Here is a 27,405-nt window from a genome sequence, read left to right as displayed (position 1 = left end):
CTTCACATACCGATTCACAAGGACCATTACCGGTATCTGAGATTTGCCTTCCTAGACAGGCATTACCAGTTTGTAGCTCTTCCCTTCGGATTAGCTACGGCTCCAAGAATCTTTACAAAAATTCTAGGATCACTTCTGGCGGTACTAAGACCGCGAGGCATAGCGGTGACTCCGTACCTAGACGACATTCTGATACAAGCGTCAAGTTTTCAAACTGCCAAGTCTCATACAGAGATAGTTCTGGCATTTCTGAGGTCGCATGGGTGGAAGGTGAACGTGGAAAAGAGTTCTCTATTACCACTTACAAGAGTTCCCTTTCTAGGGACTCTTATAGATTCTGTAGAGATGAAAATTTACCTGACAGAGGCCAGGTTATTAAAACTTCTAAATGCTTGCCGTGTCCTTCACTCCATTCCACACCCGTCAGTAGCTCAGTGCATGGAAGTAATCGGCTTAATGGTAGCGGCAATGGACCTAGTACCATTTGCGCGCCTGCATCTCAGACCGCTGCAATTGTGCATGCTAAGTCAGTGGAACGGGGATTACTCAGATTTGTCCCCCCTACTAAATCTGGATCAAGAGACCAGAGATTCTCTTCTATGGTGGCTTTCTCGGCCACATCTGTCCAAGGGGATGACCTTTCGAAGGCCAGATTGGACGATTGTAACAACAGACGCCAGCCTTCTAGGCTGGGGAGCAGTCTGGAATTCCCTGAAAGCTCAGGGATTATGGACTCAGGAGGAGAAACTCCTCCCAATAAATATTCTGGAGTTAAGAGCAATATTCAATGCTCTCCTAGCTTGGCCTCAGTTAGCAACTCTGAGGTTCATCAGATTTCAGTCGGACAACATCACGACTGTGGCTTACATCAACCATCAAGGGGGAACCAGAAGTTCCCTAGCGATGTTGGAAGTCTCAAAGATAATTCGCTGGGCAGAGTCTCACTCTTGCCACCTGTCAGCGATCTACATCCCAGGCGTGGAGAACTGGGAGGCGGATTTTCTAAGTCGCCAGACTTTTCATCCGGGGGAGTGGGAGCTTCATCCGGAGGTCTTTGCTCAACTGATTCGTCGTTGGGGCAAACCAGATCTGGATCTCATGGCGTCTCGTCAGAACGCCAAGCTTCCTTGTTACGGATCCAGGTCCAGGGACCCGGGAGCGGTGCGGATAGATGCTCTGACAGCCCCTTGGGTCTTCAACATGGCTTATGTGTTTCCACCATTCCCGATGCTTCCTCGTTTGATTGCCAAGATCAAACAGGAAAGAGCTTCGGTGATTCTGATAGCGCCTGCGTGGCCACGCAGGACCTGGTATGCAGACCTAGTGGACATGTCGTCCTGTCCACCGTGGTCTCTGCCTCTGAGACAGGACCTTCTAATTCAGGGTCCTTTCAAACATCCAAATCTAATTTCTCTGAGGCTGACTGCATGGAGATTGAATGCTTGATTCTATCAAAGCGTGGCTTCTCGGAGTCGGTTATTGATACCTTAATACAGGCTAGGAAGCCTGTTACCAGAAAAATTTACCATAAGATATGGCGTAAATATTTACATTGGTGCGAATCCAAGAGTTACTCATGGAGTAAGGTTAGGATTCCTAGGATATTGTCCTTTCTACAAGAGGGTTTAGAAAAGGGCTTATCTACTAGTTCGTTAAATGGACAGATTTCTGCTCTGTCTATTCTTCTACACAAACATCTGGCTGAAGTTCCAGACGTTCAGGCTTTCTGTCAGGCTTTAACTAGGATTAAGCCTGTGTTTAAGTCTGTTGCTCTGCCGTGGAGCTTAAACTTAGTTCTTAATGTTCTTCAAGGCGTTCCATTTGAACCCCTTCATTCCATTGATATCAAGCTGTTATCTTGGAAAGTTCTGTTTTTGATGGCTATTTCCTCGGCTCGAAGAGTCTCTGAGTTATCTGCCTTACATTGTGATTCTCCTTATCTGATTTTTCATTCAGACAAGGTAGTCCTGCGTACTAAACCTGGGTTCTTACCTAAGGTAGTTACTAACAGGAATATCAATCAAGAGATTGTTGTTCCATCTCTGTGTCCTAACCCTTCTTCAAAGAAGGAACGACTTTTGCATAATCTGGACGTAGTCCGTGCCCTGAAATTCTATTTACAGGCAACTAAGGATTTTCGTCAAACTTCTTCCCTGTTTGTCGTTTACTCTGGACAGAGGAGAGGTCAAAAGGCTTCGGCTACCTCTCTCTCTTTTTGGCTTCGTAGCATAATACGCTTAGCCTATGAGACTGCTGGACAGCAGCCTCCTGAAAGGATTACAGCTCATTCTACTAGAGCTGTGGCTTCCACCTGGGCCTTTAAAAATGAGGCCTCTGTTGAACAGATTTGCAAGGCTGCGACTTGGTCTTCGCTTCACACTTTTTCAAAATTTTACAAATTTGACACTTTTGCTTCGTCGGAGGCTATTTTTGGGAGAAAGGTACTTCAGGCAGTGGTTCCTTCTGTTTAATGTTCCTGCCTTGTCCCTCCCTTCATCCGTGTACTTTAGCTTTGGTATTGGTATTCCATAAGTAATGGATGACCCGTGGACTGACTACACTTAACAGGAGAAAACATAATTTATGCTTACCTGATAAATTCCTTTCTCCTGTAGTGTAGTCAGTCCACGGCCCGCCCTGTTTTTACGGCAGGTCTAAATTTTAATTAAACTCCAGTCACCACTGTACCCTATGGTTCCTCCTTTCTCGTCTGCTTTGGTCGAATGACTGAGTATGATAGGTGAGGGGAGGAGCTATATAGCAGCTCTGCTGGGTAATTCTCTTGCAGTTTCCTGTTAGGAAGAGATATATTCCATAAGTAATGGATGACCCGTGGACTGACTACACTACAGGAGAAAGGAATTTATCAGGTAAGCATAAATTATGTTTTAAGTATGCACCGTGCACCAGCATCTTAAACACAGAACTTGCCCAGAGAGCCTAAGGTGCTTGTACCATCTGGTAATGACTAATTTTGTCAATTTCTAACATGGTACAAGCCCCACTTGAGTTCTGAGCAGCCGCTGTATTTAAAATGAGAAATCTTGCTGTGCTTCACATGCACAGACAAATGTTAACACTGAAACAGTGATAACTTTCACAAGAAACAATTTTGCCAGTACATGTATATTACAAATATGTTTCTATTTGAGGATGTAATTCATCTAAGTGCATTTATATATTTTTTTTTTTGTATTTATTTTATTTTATTATTTTTTTTTTTTTTTTTATTTTTTTTTAATATATTTATAGATCTACTTTAAAGGGATCCATCCTAAGTTTCCTGATGGTGGCAAGATGTCTCAGTATCTGGAAGGCCTAAAAATAGGGGACACCATAGATTTCCGTGGTCCTAGTGGGCTTCTGGTCTACAAGGGAAGAGGTAGTTTATCCTTTTTTTACTGTCTTTTTGTTTTTCTAGTCTAAGTATTAAACAAATGTCTGTCCAGTTACAATGAATTAATAAAGAAGTGCTTTGTGTTTGTTTAAATGACACTGTATTAAATTGTGTTCAGTAGGAACTACATGATTATTGTGGTATTGTGGATAAGCATTTGTGACCATGCACATGAAAGGACATTAAATTGTAATACATCTGTTTTCTTTTGTTTATCAGAGCAGGTAAATACATATAAGTGTTAGACCATTTTATTGTTGCACTATTTCTTGTATATAATTGTGTGTTTTACCCCTGCAAAGGGATTAACCCCAGCACTACTGGGAGCTAGATGAATATATCTGGCGAGCCAATGTCCAGAGACAAATGTGTGTAGCCACCAGTCTCCAGCTAGCTCCCAGTAGTATAGGGTATAGACATAATCTTTTCAACAAATGATACAAAGTGAACAAAGTCAATTTGATAATAGAAGTACATTTTAAGTCGTTTTAAAATTACATGCTCTATAAATCATGCAAGTTTGATTTTTGACTTTCCTGTCAAGTACATGTTTAACCCCATTAATGACGGCAATGTACCCTGTATGTCGCATGTCTTAAGGGTTTTCCGCCCTCAGCGGTTGGCGAGACCTGCACAATATAACCCCTAAATGTATAAATGACAGACATAATAAGGGGTTACATGTAACATAAAACAAATAGAAATTGCATGTTGCAAACTATTTTATTTCTCACAGCCCCACAAGAGAAATGGATTTATTCTGTATAGGGACATTGTTTTGTTTTAAGTATAGGTCATACATTTAAAATCTATTCTATTTGATGGAATAAAGGAGGAGTTGTGTTCATAATCAGGATTTAACGTCCCTTTTAAGAAATCAAAGTGTGTATTATACTATTCACACAGGTACTACCCATAGTAAATGTGCTGTAGGTCATGATTTCCGCATTTGAAGAGACATAACAAAATATTGCAAAAAAAATAACCTGCATATGAGAGAACAGAAATGAGGTGTCTAGTTAAAGCTGCTGTTTACATTTTATATTGAAAGCGGCAGGAAATGTATGTATGAGTACAAGCGGTACTGAAGTATTCATTGTTCTAAAGCTGGTATAGACATTGGTTAGCACTGAATTTCGCAAGCTTCACAGAAGTTTATTTCTTAAATAAATCTGACTTTTTATCCATCTACAAGAGGAAATTTTAAATTGATTTCCAAAGAAAACATTTATGTCCCCTCTGTCAGTTTTCAAAATCGCCCACTCCCCAAAAACAGATTTTTAATTCTCATCAATGATGCACTAAATCATTTGATATCAGGTATGTATCTCAGATATTAGCAGTTCCCTAGCAATTAAGTTAGCACATTATTAGAGTGAGGAAGGTCAAATTACTGGTCTGTGTCCTGTGTGGGCTTTCTGTGGCTCTTAGCAAATTGCTGTAAGCTCTCTCTCTCTTTGCTAGTCATTATATAAACCCTAATAAAATCATTGCCACTAAGTACAGCAAGTGCCAGATTTACATAAACATTTCCTGAGTGGCGCTTTTTATGCAATGAATAGTAATGTCTCTAGCAGAGGAAGTTCTGCACCTTCTGTAGCAGAGCTGTTGTAGAAAATAGCACTAAAGATAATGACTTATTGGTACGGCTTCATTCTACATTCATGTACATGTCTGGTTGTCTTAAAAGCGCACAAGTCCTCATAACACACAGCGTGTTTTTAGACAAAGCAAGACAAAAAGTCAGAAAGCTCAGTGCTACAGAATAATGCTGCGCTATACAAATAATTACTAGCTGCCTCCAGTACTTTCTATTCTGTAAATTACTGCAATATCCGCTCCATGTTGGTCCAGCAGCCAATCTAGTGCACAGTAATGGGAAGTGCAGGGGTAGCAGCGCCTTCATTTTCAGACCATTCAGAGGCAGAAGAGTGATGATCAAGTCCTCAAACCCTTATGTTCAGCCCATGGTTTTGTATTATCTGAGTGGGAATGCATTAAGTAAATAGAAGTGGAGAATAAATGCTGTTAAGGTGGGGAAATACAGCACCTGTGTGTTTGCAACATACATAAAACATCCTTTGCCAACCTAGGATTAAAGGCTTAAAGGGACACATGCCTCATATGCACTGTATAATTTATTTTGCATGCTTTTCCTGTAGTATAAATGCTGACGTTTTTCCACCAGAGAGGCTGTAGTGCATTCTGTGAAATTCAGATCCCTGACCATGCTGCACAGTGATTGCTTGATATGTTTAAGAACTCGTCTCGGCCTAGTTGACCACAGCAAAGGAAACTTAAAGGGACAGTCTACACCAGAATGTTTATTGTTTTAAAAGATAGATAATCCCTTTATTACCCATTCCCCAGTTTTGCATAACCAACACAGTTGTAATAATATACTTTTAACCTTTGTGATTATCTTGTATCTAAGCCGCTGCAAACTGCCCCTTTATTTCAGTTCTTTTGACAGACTTGCAGTCTGGCCAATCAGTGCCTGTCCCAGATAACTTCACGTGCACAAGCACAGTTATCTATATGAAATACGTGAACTAACACCCTCTAGTGGTGAAAAACTGTTAAAATGCATTCTGAAAAGAGGTGGGCTTCAAGGTCTAAGAAATTAGCATAGGAACCTCCTAGGTTAAGCTTTTAACTAAGAATACCCAGAGAACAAAGCAAAATTGGTGATAAAAGTAAATTGGAAAATTGTTTAAAATTACATGCTGTATCTGAATCATGAAAGTTTATTTTGGCCTAGACTGTCCCTTTTTAATAATAAACACTCAGACTGTCCCTGGATTGCAAAGCAGTGCAAATGTTGCTATCTAAATAACCGCTTCAAAAGCTTTTTATCCTGCATGCAGATTTTTTTTTTTTTTACAATATAGCTAAAAATAGGGGTCTAAATTGTAGATAAAATAAAACAAATTAAAATAGAACTGAATATAGTCAAAGTAATGACAAAACCACTTCCTTATGGATTAGCGGCAGCCAATTTCAGCTTTCTCCTTTAGCTGTATAAGGAAGATCTGGGTTTATGTAGTGGCCGCCACTACATAAACCCAGATGTTTTACAATGCAGTGATTTACGTCTGATGCTTATATTAAAAATGACTTTCTTCTGTTAAGTGTGATCAGTCCACGGGTCATCATTACTTCTGGGATATTACTCCTCCCCAACAGGAAGTGCAAGAGGATTCACCCAGCAGAGCTGCATATAGCTCCTCCCCTCTACGTCACTCCCAGTCATTCTCTTGCACCCAACGACTAGATAGGATGTGTGAGAGAACTATGGTGATTATACTTAGTTTTATATCTTCAATCAAAAGTTTGTTATTTTAAAATAGCACCGGAGTTGTGTTATTATCTCTCTGGCAGAGTTTGAAGAAGAATCTACCAGAGTTTTTGTTATGATTTTAGCCGGAGTAGTTAAGATCATATTGCTGTTTCTCGGCCATCTGAGGAGAGGTAAACTTCAGATCAGGGGACAGCGGGAAGATGAATCTGCATAGAGGTATGTAGCAGTTTTTATTTTCTGACAATGGAATTGATGAGAAAATCCTGCCATACCGATATAATGTCATGTATGTATACTTTACACTTCAGTATTCTGGGGAATGGTACTTCACTAGAATTACACTGTAAGAAATACATAAAGCTGTTTAATAACTAGAGATTATGTTTAACGTTTTTGCTGGAATGTAAAATCGTTTTCATTTACTGAGGTACTGAGTGAATAAATGTTTGGGCACTATTTTTCCACTTGGCAATTGCTTAATCTGTTTTCTGACAGTTTCTGTTCTCCCTCACTGCTGTGTGTGAGGGGGAGGGGCCGTTTTTTGGCGCTTTTTCTATGCATCAAATATTTCAGTCAGCAACTCATTGTATTCCCTGCATGATCCGGTTCATCTCTACAGAGCTCAGGGGTCTTCAAAACTTATTTTGAGGGAGGTAATTTCTCTCAGCAGAGCTGTGAGAATTATAGTTTGACTGAGATAAAAAACGTTTATTCTGTAATTTGTTTCCTGCTTTCAGAATTTATCTTTGCTAATGGGATTAAACCTTTGCTAAAGTTGTGTTGTTTACAAGGATTGAGGCTATAACTGTTTCAATTTACTAATTTTCAACTGTCATAGATCTTCTGTGCTCCTTAAAGGCACAGTACGTTTTAATATTATTCTAATTGAATTGTATTTCCAAGTTGCAAGTTTATTTGCTAGTGTGTTAAACATGTCTGATTCAGAGGATGATACCTGTGTCATTTGTTGCAATGCCAAAGTGGAGCCCAATAGAAATTTATGTACTAACTGTATTGATGCTACTTTAAATAAAAATCAATCTGTACAAATTGAACAAATTTCACCAAACAACGAGGGGAGAGTTATGCCGACTAACTCGCCTCACGTGTCAGTACCCACATCTCCCGCTCAGAGGGAGGTGCGTGATATTGTAGCGCCGAGTACATCTGGGCGGCCATTACAAATCACATTACAGGATATGGCTACTGTTATGACTGAGGTTTTGGCTAAATTACCAGAACTAAGAGGTAAGCGTGATCACTCTGGGGTGAGAACAGAGTGCGCTGATAATATTAGGGCCATGTCAGACACTGCGTCACAGGTGGCAGAACATGAGGACGGAGAACTTCATTCTGTGGGTGACGGTTCTGATCCAAACAGACTGGATTCAGATATTTCAAATTTTAAATTTAAACTGGAAAACCTCCGTGTATTACTAGGGGAGGTGTTAGCGGCTCTGAATGATTGTAACACAGTTGCAATACCAGAGAAAATGTGTAGGTTGGATAAATATTTTGCGGTACCGTCGAGTACTGAGGTTTTTCCTATACCTAAGAGACTTACTGAAATTGTTCAGAGTGGGATAGACCCGGTGTGCCGTTCTCACCCCCTCCGATATTTAGAAAAATGTTTCCAATAGACGCCACCACAAGGGACTTATGGCAAACGGTCCCTAAGGTGGAGGGAGCAGTTTCTACCTTAGCTAAGCGTACCACTATCCCGGTGGAGGATAGCTGTGCTTTTTCAGATCCAATGGATAAAAAGTTAGAGGGTTACCTTAAGAAAATGTTTGTTCAACAAGGTTTTATATTGCAACCCCTTGCATGCATTGCGCCGATCACGGCTGCAGCGGCATTCTGGATTGAGTCTCTGGAAGAGAACATTGGTTCAGCTACTCTGGACGACATTACGGACAGGCTTAGAGTCCTTAAACTAGCTAATTCATTCATTTCGGAGGCCGTAGTACATCTTACTAAACGTACGGCGAAGAATTCAGGATTCACCATTCAGGCACGCAGGGCGCTGTGGCTAAAATCCTGGTCAGCTGATGTTACTTCTAAGTCTAAATTGCTTAATATACCTTTCAAAGGGCAGACCTTATTCGGGCCCGGGTTGAAAGAGATTATCGCTGACATTACAGGAGGTAAAGGCCATGCCCTGCCTCAGGACAAAGCCAAAGCCAAGACTAGACAGTCTAATTTTCGTTCCTTTCGTAATTTCAAAGCAGGAGCAGCATCAACTTCCTCTGCACCAAAACAGGAAGGAGCTGTTGCTCGCTACAGACAAGGCTGGAAACCTAACCAGTCCTGGAACAAGGGCAAGCAGACTAGGAAACCTGCTGCTGCCCCTAAAACAGCATGAATTGAGGGCCCCCGATCCGGGATCGGATCTAGTGGGGAGCAGACTTTCTCTCTTCGCCCAGGCTTGGGCAAGAGATGTTCAGGATCCCTGGGCGCTAGAGATAATATCTCAGGGATACCTTCTGGACTTCAAATACTCTCCTCCAAGAGAGATTTCATCTGTCAAGATTGTCAACAATCCAGACAAAGAAAGAGGCGTTTCTACGCTGCGTACAAGAGCTCTTGTTAATGGGAGTAATCCATCCAGTTCCACGATCAGAACAGGGACAGGGGTTTTACTCAAATCTGTTTGTGGTTCCCAAAAAAGAGGGAACTTTCAGACCAATCCTGGACTTAAAGATCCTAAACAAATTCCTAAGAGTTCCATCGTTCAAGATGGAGACTATTCGGACAATTTTACCTATGATCCAAGAAGGTCAGTACATGACCACTGTAGATTTAAAAGATGCTTACCTTCACATACCGATTCACAAAGATCATTATCGGTACCTAAGGTTTGCCTTCCTAGACAGGCATTACCAGTTTGTGGCTCTTCCATTCGGATTGGCTACAGCTCCAAGAATCTTCACAAAGGTTCTGGGTGCTCTTCTGGCGGTACTAAGACCGCGGGGAATCTCGGTAGCTCCATACCTAGACGACATTCTGATACAAGCTTCAAGCTTTCAAACTGCCAAGTCTCATACAGAGTTAGTGCTGGCATTTCTAAGGTCACATGGATGGAAGGTGAACGAAAAGAAGGGTTCACTCGTTCCACTCACAAGAGTTCCCTTCCTGGGGACTCTTATAGATTCTGTAGAAATGAAGATTTACCTGACAGAGGACAGGCTAACAAGACTTCAAAGTGCTTGCCGCACCCTTCATTCCATTCAACACCCGTCAGTGGCTCAATGCATGGAGGTAATCGGCTTAATGGTAGCGGGAATGGACATAGTACCCTTTGCACGCTTACACCTCAGACCACTGCAACTGTGCATGCTAAGTCAGTGGAATGGGGATTACTCAGACTTATCCCCTTCTCTGAATCTGGATCAAGAGACCAGAAATTCTCTTCTATGGTGGCTTTCTCGGCCACATCTGTCCAGGGGGATGCCATTCAGCAGGCCAGACTGGACAATTGTAACAACAGACGCCAGCCTTCTAGGTTGGGGTGCCGTCTGGAATTCTCTGAAGGCTCAGGGACAATGGAGTCAGGAGGAGAGTCTCCTGCCAATAAACATTCTGGAATTGAGAGCAGTTCTCAATGCCCTCCTGGCTTGGCCCCAGTTGACTACTCTGGGGTTCATCAGGTTTCAGTCGGACAACATCACGACTGTAGCTTACATCAACCATCAGGGAGGGACAAGAAGCTCCCTAGCTATGATGGAAGTATCAAAGATAATTCGCTGGGCAGAGTCTCACTCTTGCCACCTGTCAGCAATCCACATCCCGGGAGTGGAGAACTGGGAGGCGGATTTCTTAAGTCGTCAGACTTTTCATCCGGGGGAGTGGGAACTTCATCCGGAGGTCTTTGCCCAAATACTTCGACGTTGGGGCAAACCAGAGATAGATCTCATGGCGTCTCGACAGAACGCCAAGCTTCCTCGTTACGGGTCCAGATCCAGGGATCCAGGAGCAGTCTTGATAGATGCTCTGACAGCACCTTGGGACTTCAGGATGGCTTACGTGTTTCCACCCTTCCCGTTGCTTCCTCGATTGATTGCCAGAATCAAACGAGAGAGCATCAGTGATTCTAATAGCACCTGCGTGGCCACGCAGGACTTGGTATGCAGACCTGGTGGACATGTCATCCTGTCCACCTTGGTCTCTACCTCTGAAACAGGACCTTCTGATACAGGGTCCCTTCAAACATCAAAATCTAACTTCTCTGAAGCTGACTGCTTGGAAATTGAACGCTTGATTTTATCAAAACGTGGTTTTTCTGAGTCGGTTATTGATACCTTAATACAGGCTAGGAAACCTGTTACCAGAAAGATTTACCATAAGATATGGCGTAAATACCTATATTGGTGTGAATCCAAAAGTTACTCTTGGAGTAAGGTTAGGATTCCTAGGATATTGTCTTTTCTACAAGAAGGTTTAGAAAAGGGTTTATCTGCTAGTTCATTAAAGGGACAGATCTCAGCTCTGTCCATTCTGTTACACAAACGTCTGTCAGAAGTTCCTGACGTCCAGGCTTTTTGTCAGGCTTTGGCCAGAATTAAGCCTGTGTTTAAAACTGTTGCTCCACCATGGAGTTTAAACCTTGTTCTTAATGTTTTACAGGGCGTTCCGTTTGAACCCCTTCATTCCATTGATATAAAGTTGTTATCTTGGAAAGTTCTATTTTTAATGGCTATTTCCTCGGCTCGAAGAGTCTCTGAATTATCAGCCTTACATTGTGATTCTCCTTATTTGATTTTTCATTCGGATAAGGTAGTCCTGCGTACTAAACCTGGGTTCTTACCTAAGGTAGTTACTAACAGGAATATCAATCAAGAGATTGTTGTTCCTTCTTTATGCCCAAATCCTTCTTCAAAGAAGGAACGTCTACTGCACAACCTGGATGTAGTCCGTGCTCTAAAATTTTACTTACAGGCAACTAAGGAATTTCGACAAACGTCTTCTCTGTTTGTCATTTACTCTGGGCAGACGAGAGGTCAAAAAGCTTCCGCTACCTCTCTTTCTTTTTGGCTTCGTAGCATAATTCGTTTAGCTTATGAGACTGCTGGACAGCAGCCTCCTGAAAGAATTACAGCTCATTCTACTAGAGCTGTGGCTTCCACTTGGGCCTTCAAGAATGAGGCCTCTGTTGAACAGATTTGCAAGGCTGCAACTTGGTCTTCGCTTCATACTTTTTCCAAATTTTACAAATTTGACACTTTTGCTTCATCGGAGGCTATTTTTGGGAGAAAGGTTCTTCAGGCAGTGGTTCCTTCTGTATAAAGAGCCTGCCTATCCCTCCCGTCATCCGTGTACTTTTGCTTTGGTATTGGTATCCCAGAAGTAATGATGACCCGTGGACTGATCACACTTAACAGAAGAAAACATAATTTATGCTTACCTGATAAATTCCTTTCTTCTGTAGTGTGATCAGTCCACGGCCCGCCCTGTTTTTAAGGCAGGTAAATATTTTTTAATTTATACTCCAGTCACCACTTCACCCTTGGCTTTTCCTTTCTCGTTGGTCCTTGGTCGAATGACTGGGAGTGACGTAGAGGGGAGGAGCTATATGCAGCTCTGCTGGGTGAATCCTCTTGCACTTCCTGTTGGGGAGGAGTAATATCCCAGAAGTAATGATGACCCGTGGACTGATCACACTACAGAAGAAAGGAATTTATCAGGTAAGCATAAATTATGTTTTTGTGATGACCAGGGTTATCCAACCCTACGCCAGTCACTTATTTGGCACAGAAAGGGTTATCAGACCCCTTCTACTCTCAAATATGTCACAATCTAGCCACACCAGGCAAGCTTGTGATTTAGTTCAGTGGGTGCAAGGGTTAACAACACTCTCCAGTCTGTACTAGATGTAAAAGAAATGCCCAAAACTCCCCTTTAATGCCACCCACCCTAAACTAACTATAATACCTAGCTGCCACCACTTAAGATTATATGATATGGGAAATCTTAAGGAAACCCCAGATTTACACATTAACTCTTAGGATACAATATAGCAGAAAATAACATAAAATATACATTCTAATATTCCAGTCTCTTTCAGTAACTTAGATAAATTATTAGGCAAAGGCCAAAGTTTAATAAATGAATTATTTATTATGCCAAAAATATTATGCGTAATGCATTAATAAAAAGTTGTTACAAATAAAATTACACACAGCAAACAGGTTAAAATGAAGAAAATAACCGACCTAATACTTTCCTAGCTTATAAGTCTGCCCCAGGGAGATGGGCAAGAGAAGATGGTCACTCACGCTGTAGCATCCTCCCCTGTAGAATGAGCAATCTTATTATTAAAACACAAGATTCTTATACATATTTTCCAGACCACACCCCCCTGGGCAGGGGCTAAAACCCCCCCTAGTTTTTATGACCTTCAATAAACTAAGTCTTTGCCTGAAATTATAGAACCCATTCTAATTTCTGCTAGGTAAATCTATTTTCATATAAGCAGGCAGGCACTCTTAGTTTCATTGGGAGAATCAATTTGATATCAAATAGGACATGGTTGTCATATTTCCCTTCATTTAATGTCATAACAGTTTTAAACACAGATATACATTATACCAATGTCCTTTTTATTGACCTTATCAGTTTATGTGACTGAGGCACTGTTTTGCATCATGCCCTCTGCTGACAGTTTGAGCCATAAAGGTCTATTCTGTGTACTACAAAGTATTTATGAGGCTCCTGGCACTTCAAATAAAACACAAACAAACACAGGACATAGTTCTTTTTTTGAAAAAACAAATGTTTGTTAGCTCACAGGCTAAACAGACTTAACCCCTTAGCAGCTAAATCCTGAGGTATTCGTGACAACTTTGATATCCCTTTAAGTGCATCAAAAGTTGCCCACTACTGGTCTACGTTATTTATCTGCTTAGAAATAAATTGCTTTTAAAGCTTCTCATTAATACCCAACCCAAAATATGGTTTAATAACTGACACCTTAAGGAATAATAATGTGGTTTTTTTTTTAAATGATAGCAAAATCGATAACTATGCAATGGGGCTGCCTTGCGTTTTTAATGATTTTGGTGTTCTGGGTCCTTTTCACTACTATTCAGTTAGGGCGGCCGTGTACTCAACTATAACCTTTAGATACTTTGTTCAACATTTAAAAGTTAATGCACACTGAAATGAGATCATCCTCCCCTTTTTATTTATTTTTTTTCCCCACTACAATTATAGGTACTTTTGAAATCCGTCCAGACAAGAAATCTCAACCTGTTACAAAGAAAGTGAAGAATTTAGGGATGATTGCGGGTGGAACAGGTATGTTTGTACATGTTGCCTACACGGCTATACACTAGGCGCAGGCAAATTATTTGTTTTCAGCAATCATTATAGTAACAGATTACAAATCTAGTGCAGGCAGCAGCATTGTTATGACAAAGAAAAAAAAAAAAAAGTGGAGGGTCTCCAATGGTGCAAAACTTCTTTCTTATTATAGAGTTTCCAAAGAGAATAAAAAAAAAAAACATGACGTTTCGGGGGCCAATGCCCCTTAATCATTTGGCATTGGCCCCGAAACGTATTTCTTTTTTGATCCTGTTTGGAAACTTTATAAAAAGAAAGAAAGGCGTTTTGCACCATTGGAGACCCTCCACTTTTTTTGTCTTACATATATATACAGAGCTTGGTAGTAGCTCTTGACGGCTTTCCTATCTGGGACCTGTGTGCTGGATTCCATTCTCCTTTGCTGAAGTAGCATTTATATCAGCTCCCAGATTTATTCATGCAAAAGTGCCACACACAAATATCTGTGCAAATCCTAATCTTTGTGTGTTGGGATTTTTACACTAATAAATCGGATGCCCAAGAAAAAGCTGAATTCCCGTCATGCAGCCATATTCAGCATTTGTTTCTATAATGCCGGATACAAATCTTTGCCCATGGCTACTCTGTGCGCTTTTGGTATTTACTATACTTGTCTTATAACCACACCAATATAACACGGTTTGCAGTATTTGATGATATCCTTTTTAATTGGACAGACAATGCCTATAAAAAATAGAATCTTTTGGTATTTTCTGCTCTCACATATGAAGCAATACCTGAGGGAGAGCAATCGCACACGCTTGTCCGTTTAATATGCGTTTTAAGTCCAATAAGTGTATCCGTACATACTGCTGTACTCTGTTGAAATTGATTACTGGGCTAACATGGCTACTCCAATCTTTGTCATTTCCAGGCATAACCCCGATGCTTCAGCTTATTCGCGACATCGTAAAAGATAAAGATGATGAAACAACCTGTTATTTGCTGTTTGCCAACCAGGTACGGTCTGCGGAGGGAAGATATTAACAGAAGTATTTCCTCTTATTACAAGATTTAATTGGTATAAGAAATTATTTTAGTTTTTGATTTGACTCGGACAGAATATACTTACCCCAGGAGCCTTGGGTGCTTCTATACATGGTTATGTAGGTGCCGTGACTCATGGGATTTGACTAGTCTTGATCTAGTTTTTATGCAAGAGGACATTTTATTAACGTGCTATGTGAGGGGTTTGAGAGTCCGTCACTAAGTGCATTGGCAGGCAGCTCTATATGAAGGTTTGCTTGGAATCTGATTCTGTTTGTGCCATAACTTGGAGTTTGTGCTGAAAACTTAAAGGGACATTCCATCTATAATTCACATGCATATCAATGCATTTCACCTTTCAGCACAAATGTATTAGCAGAAAGACTTTTAATGAAAGCTATCACTGTTTTCTATGAGAACGTTCACTGTGCATGTGAATTATATCTAAATATGCTTCATGCACCAACATTGTTACCAATGTGTCTGCTTAGGGAGCTGGAAGTGACTTGTATCATGTAAACTGAGTTTCCACCAACACAATACAAGGTGCTGCTGCCATCAGAGCACACTTTTTAAAATGCTGGTGCATGAAGCATATTAAGATTATGCTTCAATTGTACAGTTAAAGCTCTCCCTTAAAGGGACACTGAACCCAAATTTTTTCTTTCGTGAGTCAGAGCATGCAATTTTAAGCAACTTTCTAATTTTATTTCTATTATCAATTTGTCTTCGTTCTCTTGCTATCTTTATTTGAAAAATAAGGCATCTAAGCTGTTTTTTTTGGTTCAGTACTCTGGACAGCACTTTTTTATATAACATTATTTGGTACGTTTACTGGCCTTTTGTGCCGAAACGCGTCAGCAAGCAGTCCCTGGAGTGGGACACACACCACTCACGTTGAAGTAGGAGTTTCTATTGCCATTTAGCATTGAATGCTTTTTAAGATTTCTTTGAATAAAGTTACCTGTTTCACCAATCTGGTTTCCGGTGCATCCAATTCATTAAGCAAAGCACTTTTTTATTGGCAGATTAATTTATCCACCAAACAGCAAGAACAACCCAGGTTGTTCACAAAAAATGGGCCGGCATCTAAACTTACATTTTTGCATTTCAAATAAAGATACCAAGAGTGAAGAAAATTTGATAATAGGAGTACATTAGAAAGTTGCTTAAAATTGCATGCTCTTTCTGAATCACAAAAGAGAAAAAATGGGTTCGGTGTCCCTTTAAATCAGTTAAAGCTTTTTCATAGAAGCATGTTTGCTAATACAAGGATATTACAAAAATGCTTCTATTGAAAAGTGAAATAAACTGGTGTATGTTTTTGGTTTTGGCTGGAATATCCCTTTTTTAATGAGCTTGTTTGTGAAGTTAGGGAACACAAGTCTAAATGAGTGGAACAGGTGTCAAATGAGGTGCTATACTGAGCATAAGAAAGATCAGTTCTGCTCTTAAAGGAAGTGCATGCTTGTTAAAGTTATTTACATATTATATAACCAGATTGTACAAAAGGTGAGGAGGTTTGGTTTACTGTCTAGTGACCTTAACCACGATGTTAATGATGAACAATTAAAGGTAATTTCTAATTCAATAAACGATCAATTTGTTACTAGATTGGTTTAGACCATGGTGAAAAGGGCACAGCAGTAAGAAATTGTGTTTGTGGAATAATTAGGCAGCAAGGATTTAATAAGCTACCACTTTGTACTGGCTTGCCTTGAGGGAAGTCTCATTAGTGCACAAGGATTATTGTACAGCGGTTTACTTTCCCTGGTCCTGACCCTACAATTTGATGTAGAATGCCAAAACATACTGAGACATTTGCGATCACTAAACTATTCTGCAGAAACTGCACTTTTGCACCTGCCTGATATCCAGAATATTTCTGACACCTGTGAAAACCTGTGCAGCTTACTCTGTATTCTCTCTCTCTCTGTACGGCGTATTCTCCGAAAATTATATAGAGTCAAGCAATACAGGAGGGGAACATTTGCACAAGACTACAAGGATTATCGTAGTTGCTGATCATATTTAAGGAGGGCAGAACTAATACATCTGTATGTTACCCACCACAACTGGATCTGCATACAGAACTAGCATGTTTGTGTATATTCCAGATGATTAGTTGCTAAGAGTATGTCCGTAAACTACTGTAAACACAATACAGGGAAACTCATTTGTAAGACTAAGGAAGACTGCCAAAAATGAAAGTAAATGGCAGATTTTACTCATGGTGGCAGCAGTATAGTGCTGAGGCAGGGAAAGGCATTTCCTTTGTTTCTCACTGACCATTTGTATTGCTGTGTATTGTATTTGTATAAGTACAGATATAAATACTGAGAGGATTATGAGAGATTGCTAAACTGACAAGTTGTGGCACACTTCACTAGATGAACAGATTATACTGGCATCAGAAATTAAAAGCTTGCACTTGTAGATAGAAGTTCCAGATTGTTTAATGTTCTAGGTTATGGTTTTTCTACTACAGCCTTCCAGGTACACTAAAGCTCAGAACACATGTGATATCATCTTTTAACGTGCCCCCCCGTCCATTTAAAGCTGCTGGTGGGTAAAGGAAGGCTGAACAACTTCCCAGGAACTCAATAGACTGAGTAAGATAAACCTATTATGGTTAAGGTTCAAAGACCCAAATAGTGCAGAATTATTTAACATTAGCTTAGCACTAGCTTTATTAAACAAAGGGCTGCATAGATATTTCCCTAAGAAAAGACTTTTACAGAACGCTTCTCCTTGCTCTACTGAGCAGGTCTGTTTTTTCAGAAGCGCATCGTGGCGCACTGTCTATTCACAGAAGTCCCGATTGCGCCATGCGCTTCTGAAAAAAACAGACCCACTCAGTAGAGCAAGGAGCGGCGTTCTGTAAAAGTAATGTTCTTGGGTAAATATCTATGCAGCCCTTTGTTTTATAAAGCTAGCGCTAAGCTAATGTTAACTAATTCTGCACTATGTGCAGAATTATATAACATTATTTGGTAAGTTTACTGGCCCTTTAAGCAACTTTCTAATTTTACTCCTATTTATCAATTTTTCTTCGTTCAGTATCCCTTTAAAAATGTCCCACCCTTTCCTTAAAGGGACATAAAACCCATATTTTTTCTTTCATGGTTTAGAAAGAGCATGGCATGTTAAACAACTTTCTAATTTCTTTCATGTAATTAGCAAGAGTCCATGAGCTAGTGACGTATGGGATATACATTCCTACCAGGAGGGGCAAAGTTTCCCAAACCTCAAAATGCCTATAAATACACCCCTCACCACACCCACAATTCAGTTTTACAAACTTTGCCTCCGATGGAGGTGGTGAAGTAAGTTTGTGCTAGATTCTACGTTGATATGCGCTCCACAGCAAGTTGGAGCCCGGTTTTCCTCTCAGCGTGCAGTGAATGTCAGAGGGATGTGAGGAGAGTATTGCCTATTTGAATGCAGTGATCTCCTTCTACGGGGTCTATTTCATAGGTTCTCTGTTATCGGTCGTAGAGATTCATCTCTTACCTCCCTTTTCAGATCGACGATATACTCTTATATATACCATTACCTCTGCTGATTCTCGTTTCAGTACTGGTTTGGCTTTCTACAAACATGTAGATGAGTGTCCTGGGGTAAGTAAATCTTATTTTCTGTGACACTCTAAGCTATGGTTGGGCACTTTGTTTATAAAGTTCTAAATATATGTATTCAAACATTTATTTGCCTTGACTCAGAATGTTCAACTTTCCTTATTTTTCAGACAGTCAGTTTCATATTTGGGATAATGCATTTGATTTAATCATTTTTTCTTACCTTCAAAAATTTGACTCTTTTTCCCTGTGGGCTGTTAGGCTCGCGGGGGCTGAAAATGCTTTATTTTATTGCGTCATTCTTGGCGCGGACTTTTTTGGCGCAAAAATTCTTTTCCATTTCCGGCGTCATACGTGTCGCCGGAAGTTGCGTCATTTTTTGACGTTATTTTGCGCCAAAAATGTCGGCGTTCCGGATGTGGCGTCATTTTTGGCGCCAAAAGCATTTAGGCGCCAAATAATGTGGGCGTCTTATTTGGCGCTAAAAAATATGGGCGTCGCTTTTGTCTCCACATTATTTAAGTCTAATTTTTCATTGCTTCTGGTTGCTAGAAGCTTGTTCTTTGGCATTTTTTCCCATTCCTGAAACTGTCATTTAAGGAATTTGATCAATTTTGCTTTATATGTTGTTTTTTCTCTTACATATTGCAAGATGTCTCACGTTGCATCTGAGTCAGAAGATACTACAGGAAAATCGCTGTCTGGTGCTGGATCTACCAAAGCTAAGTGTATCTGCTGTAAACTTTTGGTAGCTATTCCTCCAGCTGTTGTTTGTATTGATTGTCATGACAAACTTGTTAAAGCAGATAATATTTCCTTTAGTAAAGTACCATTGCCTGTTGCAGTTCCTTCAACATCTAAGGTGCAGAATGTTCCTGATAACATAAGAGATTTTGTTTCTGAATCCATAAAGAAGGCTATGTCTGTTATTTCTCCTTCTAGTAAACGTAAAAAATCTTTTAAAACCTCTCTCCCTACAGATGAATTTTTAAATGAACATCATCATTCTGATTCTGATGACTCTTCTGGTTCAGAGGATTCTGTCTCAGAGGTTGATGCTGATAAATCTTCATATTTATTTAAAATGGAATTTATTCGTTCTTTACTTAAAGAAGTTCTAATTGCTTTAGAAATAGAGGATTCTGGTCCTCTTGATACTAATTCTAAACGTTTGGATAAGGTATTTAAATCTCCTGTGGTTATTCCAGAAGTTTTTCCTGTTCCTAATGCTATTTCTGCAGTAATTTCCAAAGAATGGGATAAATTGGGTAATTCATTTACTCCTTCTAAACGTTTTAAGCAATTATATCCTGTGCCGTCTGACAGATTAGAATTTTGGGACAAAATCCCTAAAGTTGATGGGGCTATTTCTACCCTTGCTAAACTTACTACTATTCCTACGTCAGATGGTACTTCGTTTAAGGATCCTTTAGATAGGAAAATTGAATCCTTTCTAAGAAAAGCTTATCTGTGTTCAGGTAATCTTCTTAGACCTGCTATATCTTTGGCTGATGTTGCTGCAGCTTCAACTTTTTGGTTGGAAACTTTAGCGCAACAAGTAACACATCATGATTCTCATGATATTATTATTCTTCTTCAGCATGCTAATAATTTTATCTGTGATGCCATCTTTGATATTATCAGAGTTGATGTCAGGTTTATGTCTCTAGCTATTTTAGCTAGAAGAGCTTTATGGCTTAAGACTTGGAATGCTGATATGGCTTCTAAATCAACTCTACTTTCCATTTCTTTCCAGGGTAACAAATTATTTGGTTCTCAGTTGGATTCTATTATTTCAACTGTTACTGGTGGGAAAGGAACTTTTTTACCACAGGATAAAAAATCTAAGGGTAAAAACAGGGCTAATAATCGTTTTCGTTCCTTTCGTTTCAACAAAGAACAAAAGTCTGATCCTTCATCCTCAGGAGCAGTTTCAGTTTGGAAACCATCTCCAATCTGGAATAAATCCAAGCCAGCCAGAAAGGCAAAGCCTGCTTCTAAGTCCACATGAAGGTGCGGCCCTCATTCCAGCTCAGCTGGTAGGGGGCAGGTTACGTTTTTTCAAAGAAATTTGGATCAATTCTGTTCACAATCTTTGGATTCAGAACATTGTTTCAGAAGGGTACAGAATTGGTTTCAAGATGAGACCTCCTGCAAAGAGATTTTTCTTCTGTTAAGTGTGATCAGTCCACGGGTCATCATTACTTGTGGGATATTAACTGCTCCCCTACAGGAAGTGCAAGAGGATTCACCCAGCAGAGTTGCTATATAGCTCCTCCCCTCTACGTCACCTCCAGTCATTCTCTTGCACCCAACGACTAGATAGGATGTGTGAGAGGACTATGGTGATATATTTAGTTTTTATATCTTCAATCAAAAGTTGTTTGTTTTATAATAGCACCGGAGTGTGTTATTCCTTCTCTGGTAGAATTTGAAGAAGAATCTACCTGAGTTTTTCTATGATTTTAGCCGGAGTAGTTAAGATCATATTGCTGTTTCTCGGCCATCTGAGGAGAGGTAACTTCAGATCAGGGGACAGCAGGCAGATTAATCTGCAAAGAGGTATGTAGCAGTTTATTATTTTCTGACATGGAATTGATGAGAAAATCCTGCCATACCGTTATAATGTAAACTCAGCCTTAAATGCAGTAGATGTAGCTGATATCAGGCTGTCATGTATGTATATTTTACACTTCATTTTTCTGGGAAATGGTACTTCTCTGGCTTTTAAACTGTATACATAGACTTAACCTATTTTGCAGGGACTTGCAATAGGTTTTAAATGACAATTAATTATTGAGGTAAAACGTTTTTTTGCTGGCATGTAAAAACGTTTTTTTCTCTGAGGTACTGGGTGAAAAAATGTTTTGGGCACTTTTTTTCCACTTGGCAATAGTTTTGATTTAAATTAGAGCAGTTCACTGATCTCTCTCACTGTTATGTGTGTGGGGGAGGGGCCATTTTGGTGCTTTCACTATGCATCAGAAAAACTCAGTCAGAGGTTCATTTTCTTCCTGCATGATCCGGTTCATCTCTACAGAGTTCAGGGATCTCAAGAGTCTTTTTTGAGGGAAGTAATCATACAGCAGAGCTGTGCTGATTGTATTGACTGTGATATAAAAAACGTTTATTTGTGTATTTTTTTTCTGCTGCCTGGGTTAGTTATCATTTGCTGAGGGGAACAATCCTTTGCTAAAACTGTATATTCTGACAAAGATTGATGCTATAACTTAATTATTTTATCTGTTATAATATTTTCTGTGCTTCTTAAAGGCACAGTTCGTTTTCATATTATTTGTAAACTACTTTGAAAAGTATTTCCAAGTTGCTGTTTATTTGCTAGTGTGTTAAACATGTCTGATTCAGAGGAATATCTCTGTGCTATATGTGTTAATGCCAAAGTGGAGCCCAATAGAAATTTATGTACTAAATGTATTGATGCTACTTTAAAAAATAGTCAATCTGTACAAATTGAACATATTTCACCAAACAACGAGGGGAGAGTTATGCCGACTAACTCGCCTCACGTGTCAGTACCTGCATCTCCCGCTCAGGAGGTGCGTGATATTGTAGCGCCGAGTGCATCTGGGCGGCCATTACAAATCACATTACAAGATATGGCTACTGTTATGACTGAAGTTTTGGCTAAACTACCAGAACTAAGAGGTAAACGTGATCACTCTGGGATGAGAACAGAGTGCGCTGATAATGCAAGGGCCATGTCTGATACTGCGTCACAGTTTGCAGAACATGAAGACGGAGAGCTTCATTCTGTGGGTGACGGTTCTGATCCAAATAAACTGGACTCAGACATTTCAAATTTTAAATTTAAGCTTGAGAACCTCCGTGTGTTACTAGGGGAGGTATTAGCGGCTCTGAATGATTGTAACACAGTTGCAATCCCAGAAAAAATGTGTAGGTTGGATAAATATTTTGCGGTACCGACGAGTACTGACGTTTTTCCTATACCTAAGAGACTTACTGACATTGTTACTAAGGAGTGGGATAGACCCGGTGTGCCTTTCTCACCCCCTCCTATATTCAGAAAAATGTTTCCAATAGACGCCGCCACACGGGACTTATGGCAAATGGTCCCTAAGGTGGAGGGAGCAGTTTCTACTTTAGCTAAGCGTACCACTATCCCAGTGGAGGATAGCTGTGTTTTTTTCAGATCCAATGGATAAAAAGTTAGAGGGTTACCTTAAGAAAATGTTTGTTCAACAAGGGTTTATATTGCAACCTCTTGCATGTATTGCGCCTGTCACGGCTGCAGCAGCATTTTGGTTTGAGTCTCTGGAAGAGACACTTCAATCATCCACACTAGATGACATCACACACAAACTTAAATTCCTTAAGTTAGCTAATTCATTTATTTCAGATGCCGTAGTACATTTTAACTAAACTTGCGGCTAAAAATTCAGGATTCGCCATTCAGGCACGCAGAGCTCTGTGGCTAAAATCCTGGTCAGCTGATGTTACGTCTAAATCTAAATTGCTTAATATTCCTTTCAAAGGGCAGACCTTATTCGGGCCCGGCTTGAAAGTGATTATTGATGACATTACAGGAGGTAAAGGTCATGCCCTGCCTCAGGACAAGGCCAAAGCCAAGGCTAGACAGTCCAATTTTCGTTCCTTTCGTAATTTCAAAGCAGGAGCAGCATCAACTTCCTCTGCACCAAAACAGGAAGGAGCTGTTGCTCGCTACAGACAAGGCTGGAAACCTAACCAGTCCTGGAACAGGGGCAAACAGGCCAGAAAACCTGCTGCTGCCCCTAAGACAGCATGAATTGAGGGCCCCCGATCCGGGACCGGATCTAGTGGGGGGCAGACTTTCCCTCTTCGCCCAGGCTTGGGCAAGAGATGTTCAGGATCCCTGGGCGTTAGAGATCATATCTCAGGGATACCTTCTGGACTTCAAATCCTCTCCCCCAAGAGGGAGATTTCATCTGTCAAGGTTGTCAACAAACCTAACAAAGAAGGAAGCGTTTCTACGCTGCGTACAAGATCTTTTATTAATGGGAGTGATCCATCCAGTTCCGCGGTTGGAACAAGGACAAGGGTTTTACTCAAATCTGTTTGTAGTTCCCAAAAAAGAGGGAACCTTCAGGCCAATCTTGGATTTAAAGATCCTAAACAAATTCCTAAGAGTTCCATCGTTCAAGATGGAAACTATTCGAACAATTTTGCCCATGATCCAAGAGGGTCAGTACTTGACCACAGTGGATTTAAAGGATGCTTACCTTCACATACCGATTCACAGAAGTCATTACCGGTATCTAAGGTTTGCCTTTTTAGACAGGCATTACCAGTTTGTAGCTCTTCCATTCGGACTGGCTACGGCTCCAAGAATCTTCACAAAGGTTCTGGGCACTCTTCTGGCGGTACTAAGACCGCGAGGAATTTCAGTAGCTCCGTACTTAGACGACATACTGATACAAGCTTCAAGCTTTCAAACTGCCAAATCTCATACAGAGATAGTACTGGCATTTCTAAGGTCGCATGGATGGAAAGTGAACGAAGAGAAAAGTTCTCTCTTTCCACTCACAAGAGTTCCCTTCCTGGGGACTCTGATAGATTCTGTAGAAATGAAGATTTACCTGACAGAGGACAGGTTAACAAAACTTCAAAGTGCATGCCGTGTCCTTCATTCCATTCAAGAGACCAGAAATTCTCTTCTATGGTGGCTTTATCGGCCACATCTGTCCAGGGGAATGCCATTCAGCAGGCCAGACTGGTCAATTGTAACAACAGACGCCAGCCTACTAGGTTGGGGCGCTGTCTGGAATTCTCTGAAGGCTCAGGGACTATGGAATCAGGAGGAGAGTCTTCTTCCAATAAACATTCTGGAATTGAGAGCAGTCCTCAATGCTCTTCTGGCTTGGCCCCAGTTAGCAACTCGGGGGTTCATCAGGTTCCAGTCGGACAACATCACGACTGTAGCTTATATCAACCATCAGGGAGGGACAAGAAGCTCCCTAGCAATGATGGAAGTATCGAAGATAATTCGCTGGGCAGAGTCTCACTCTTGCCACCTGTCTGCAATCCACATCCCGGGAGTGGAGAACTGGGAGGCGGATTTCTTAAGTCGTCAGACTTTTCATCCGGGGGAGTGGGAACTTCATCCAGAGGTCTTTGCCCAAATACTTCGACGTTGGGGCAAACCAGAGATTGATCTCATGGCGTCTCGACAGAACGCCAAGCTTCCGCGCTACGGGTCCAGATCCAGGGATCCGGGAGCGGTCCTGATAGATGCCTTGACAGCACCATGGACCTTCAGGATGGCTCATGTGTTTCCACCTTTCCCGATGCTTCCTCGATTGATTGCCAGAATCAAACAGGAGAAAGCATCAGTGATTCTAATAGCGCCTGCATGGCCACACAGGACTTGGTATACAGATCTGGTGGACATGTCATTCTGTCCACCTTGGTCGTTACCTCTGAAACAGGACCTTCTGATTCAGGGTCCTTTCAAACATCAAAATCTAACTTCTCTGAAGCTGACTGCTTGGAAATTGAACGCTTGATCTTATCAAAGCGTGGTTTTTCTGAGTCAGTTATTGATACCTTAATACAGGCTAGGAAGCCTGTTACCAGAAAGATTTACCATAAAATATGGCGTAAATACCTATATTGGTGCGAATCCAAAGGTTACTCTTGGAGTAAGGTTAGGATTCCTAGGATATTGTCTTTTCTACAAGAAGGTTTAGAAAAGGGGTTATCCGCTAGTTCCTTAAAGGGACAGATCTCAGCTCTGTCCATTCTGTTACACAAGCGTCTGTCAGAAGTTCCAGACGTTCAGGCTTTTTGTCAGGCTTTGGCCAGGATTAAACCTGTGTTTAAAGCTGTGGCTCCACCATGGAGTTTAAACCTTGTTCTTAACGTTTTACAGGGTGTTCCGTTTGAACCCCTTCATTCCATTGATATAAAGTTGTTATCTTGGAAAGTTCTATTTTTAATGGCTATTTCCTCGGCTCGAAGAGTCTCTGAGTTATCAGCCTTACATTGTGATTCTCCTTATTTGATTTTTCACTCGGATAAGGTAGTTCTGCGTACTAAGCCTGGGTTCTTACCTAAGGTAGTCACTAACAGGAATATCAATCAGGAGATTGTTGTTCCATCCTTGTGCCCAAATCCTTCTTCGAGGAAGGAACGTCTTTTGCACAATCTGGATGTAGTTCGTGCCCTTAAATTTTATTTACAGGCAACTAAAGATTTTCGACAAACGTCTTCCCTGTTTGTCGTTTACTCTGGTCAGAGGAGAGGTCAAAAAGCTTCTGCTACCTCTCTCTCTTTTTGGCTTCGTAGCATAATTCGTTTAGCTTATGAGACTGCTGGACAGCAGCCTCCTGAAAGAATTACAGCTCATTCCACTAGAGCTGTGGCTTCCACTTGGGCCTTTAAGAATGAGGCCTCTGTTGAACAGATTTGCAAGGCTGCAACTTGGTCTTCGCTTCATACTTTTTCCAAATTTTACAAATTTGACACTTTTGCTTCCTCGGAGGCTATTTTTGGGAGAAAGGTTCTTCAGGCAGTGGTTCCTTCTGTATAAAGAGCCTGCCTATCCCTCCCGTCATCCGTGTACTTTTGCTTTGGTATTGGTATCCCACAAGTAATGATGACCCGTGGACTGATCACACTTAACAGAAGAAAACATAATTTATGCTTACCTGATAAATTCCTTTCTTCTGTAGTGTGATCAGTCCACGGCCCGCCCTGTTTTTTAAGGCAGGTAAATATTTTTTAAATTATACTCCAGTCACCACTACACCCTTGGCTTCTCCTTTCTCGTTGGTCCTTGGTCGAATGACTGGAGGTGACGTAGAGGGGAGGAGCTATATAGCAACTCTGCTGGGTGAATCCTCTTGCACTTCCTGTAGGGGAGCAGTTAATATCCCACAAGTAATGATGACCCGTGGACTGATCACACTACAGAAGAAAGGAATTTATCAGGTAAGCATAAATTATGTTTTTCTTTCCCGTGTCCCAGTAAATCCAGTAAAAGCTCAAGCATTTCTGAATTGTGTTTCAGATCTAGAGTTGACTGGAGTAATTATGCCAGTTCCAGTTCAGGAACAGGGGATGGGGTTTTATTCAATTCTCTTCATTGTACCAAAGAAGGAGAATTCCTTCAGACCAGTTCTGGATCTAAAAATATTGAATCGTTATGTAAGGATACCAACGTTCAAGATGGTAACTGTAAGGACTATCTTGCCTTTTGTTCAGCAAGGGAATTATATGTCCACAATAGATTTACAGGATGCATATCTGCATATTCCGATTCATCCAGATCATTATCAGTTCCTGAGATTCTCTTTTCTGGACAAGCATTACCAGTTTGTGGCTCTGCCGTTTGGCCTAGCTACAGCTCCAAGAATTTTTACAAAGGTTCTCGGTGCCCTTCTGTCTGTAATCAGAGAACAGGGTATTGTGGTATTTCCTTATTTGGACGATATCTTGGTACTTGCTCAGTCTTTACATTTAGCAGAATTTCATACGAATCGACTTGTGTTGTTTCTTCAAGATCATGGTTGGAGGATCAATTTACCAAAAAGTTCATTGATTCCTCAGACAAGGGTAACTTTTCTGGGTTTCCAGATAGATTCAGTGTCCATGACTCTGTCTTTAACAGACAAGAGACGTCTAAAACTGATTGCAGCTTGTCGAAACCTTCAGTCACAATCATTCCCTTCGGTAGCCTTATGCATGGAAATTCTAGGTCTTATGACTGCTGCATCGGACGCGATCCCCTTTGCTCGTTTTCACATGCGACCTCTTCAGCTTTGTATGCTGAATCAATGGTGCAA

At 40.7% G+C, this 27,405-nt stretch overlaps 1 protein-coding gene across 1 annotated transcript in view; it reads left to right on the top strand.

The window, feature by feature from the left end:
* Positions 1-27,405, top strand: part of LOC128664262 (NADH-cytochrome b5 reductase 3) — an 81,215-nt gene that overhangs the window by 37,763 nt on the left and 16,047 nt on the right. Inside the window, exons 5-7 of the mRNA XM_053719081.1 lie at positions 3,253-3,382; positions 13,908-13,991; positions 14,911-14,996. Coding sequence (XP_053575056.1) covers positions 3,253-3,382; positions 13,908-13,991; positions 14,911-14,996 — 300 coding nt within the window. The remainder of the gene's footprint in view (positions 1-3,252; positions 3,383-13,907; positions 13,992-14,910; positions 14,997-27,405) is intronic.

This window comes from Bombina bombina, chromosome 6 (assembly GCF_027579735.1).
Source record: "Bombina bombina isolate aBomBom1 chromosome 6, aBomBom1.pri, whole genome shotgun sequence".
In the NCBI taxonomy this organism is placed as follows: domain Eukaryota; kingdom Metazoa; phylum Chordata; class Amphibia; order Anura; family Bombinatoridae; genus Bombina; species Bombina bombina.
The sequence above is the reverse complement of the archived record's forward strand: the minus strand, read 5'-3'. Positions and strand labels throughout refer to the sequence as shown.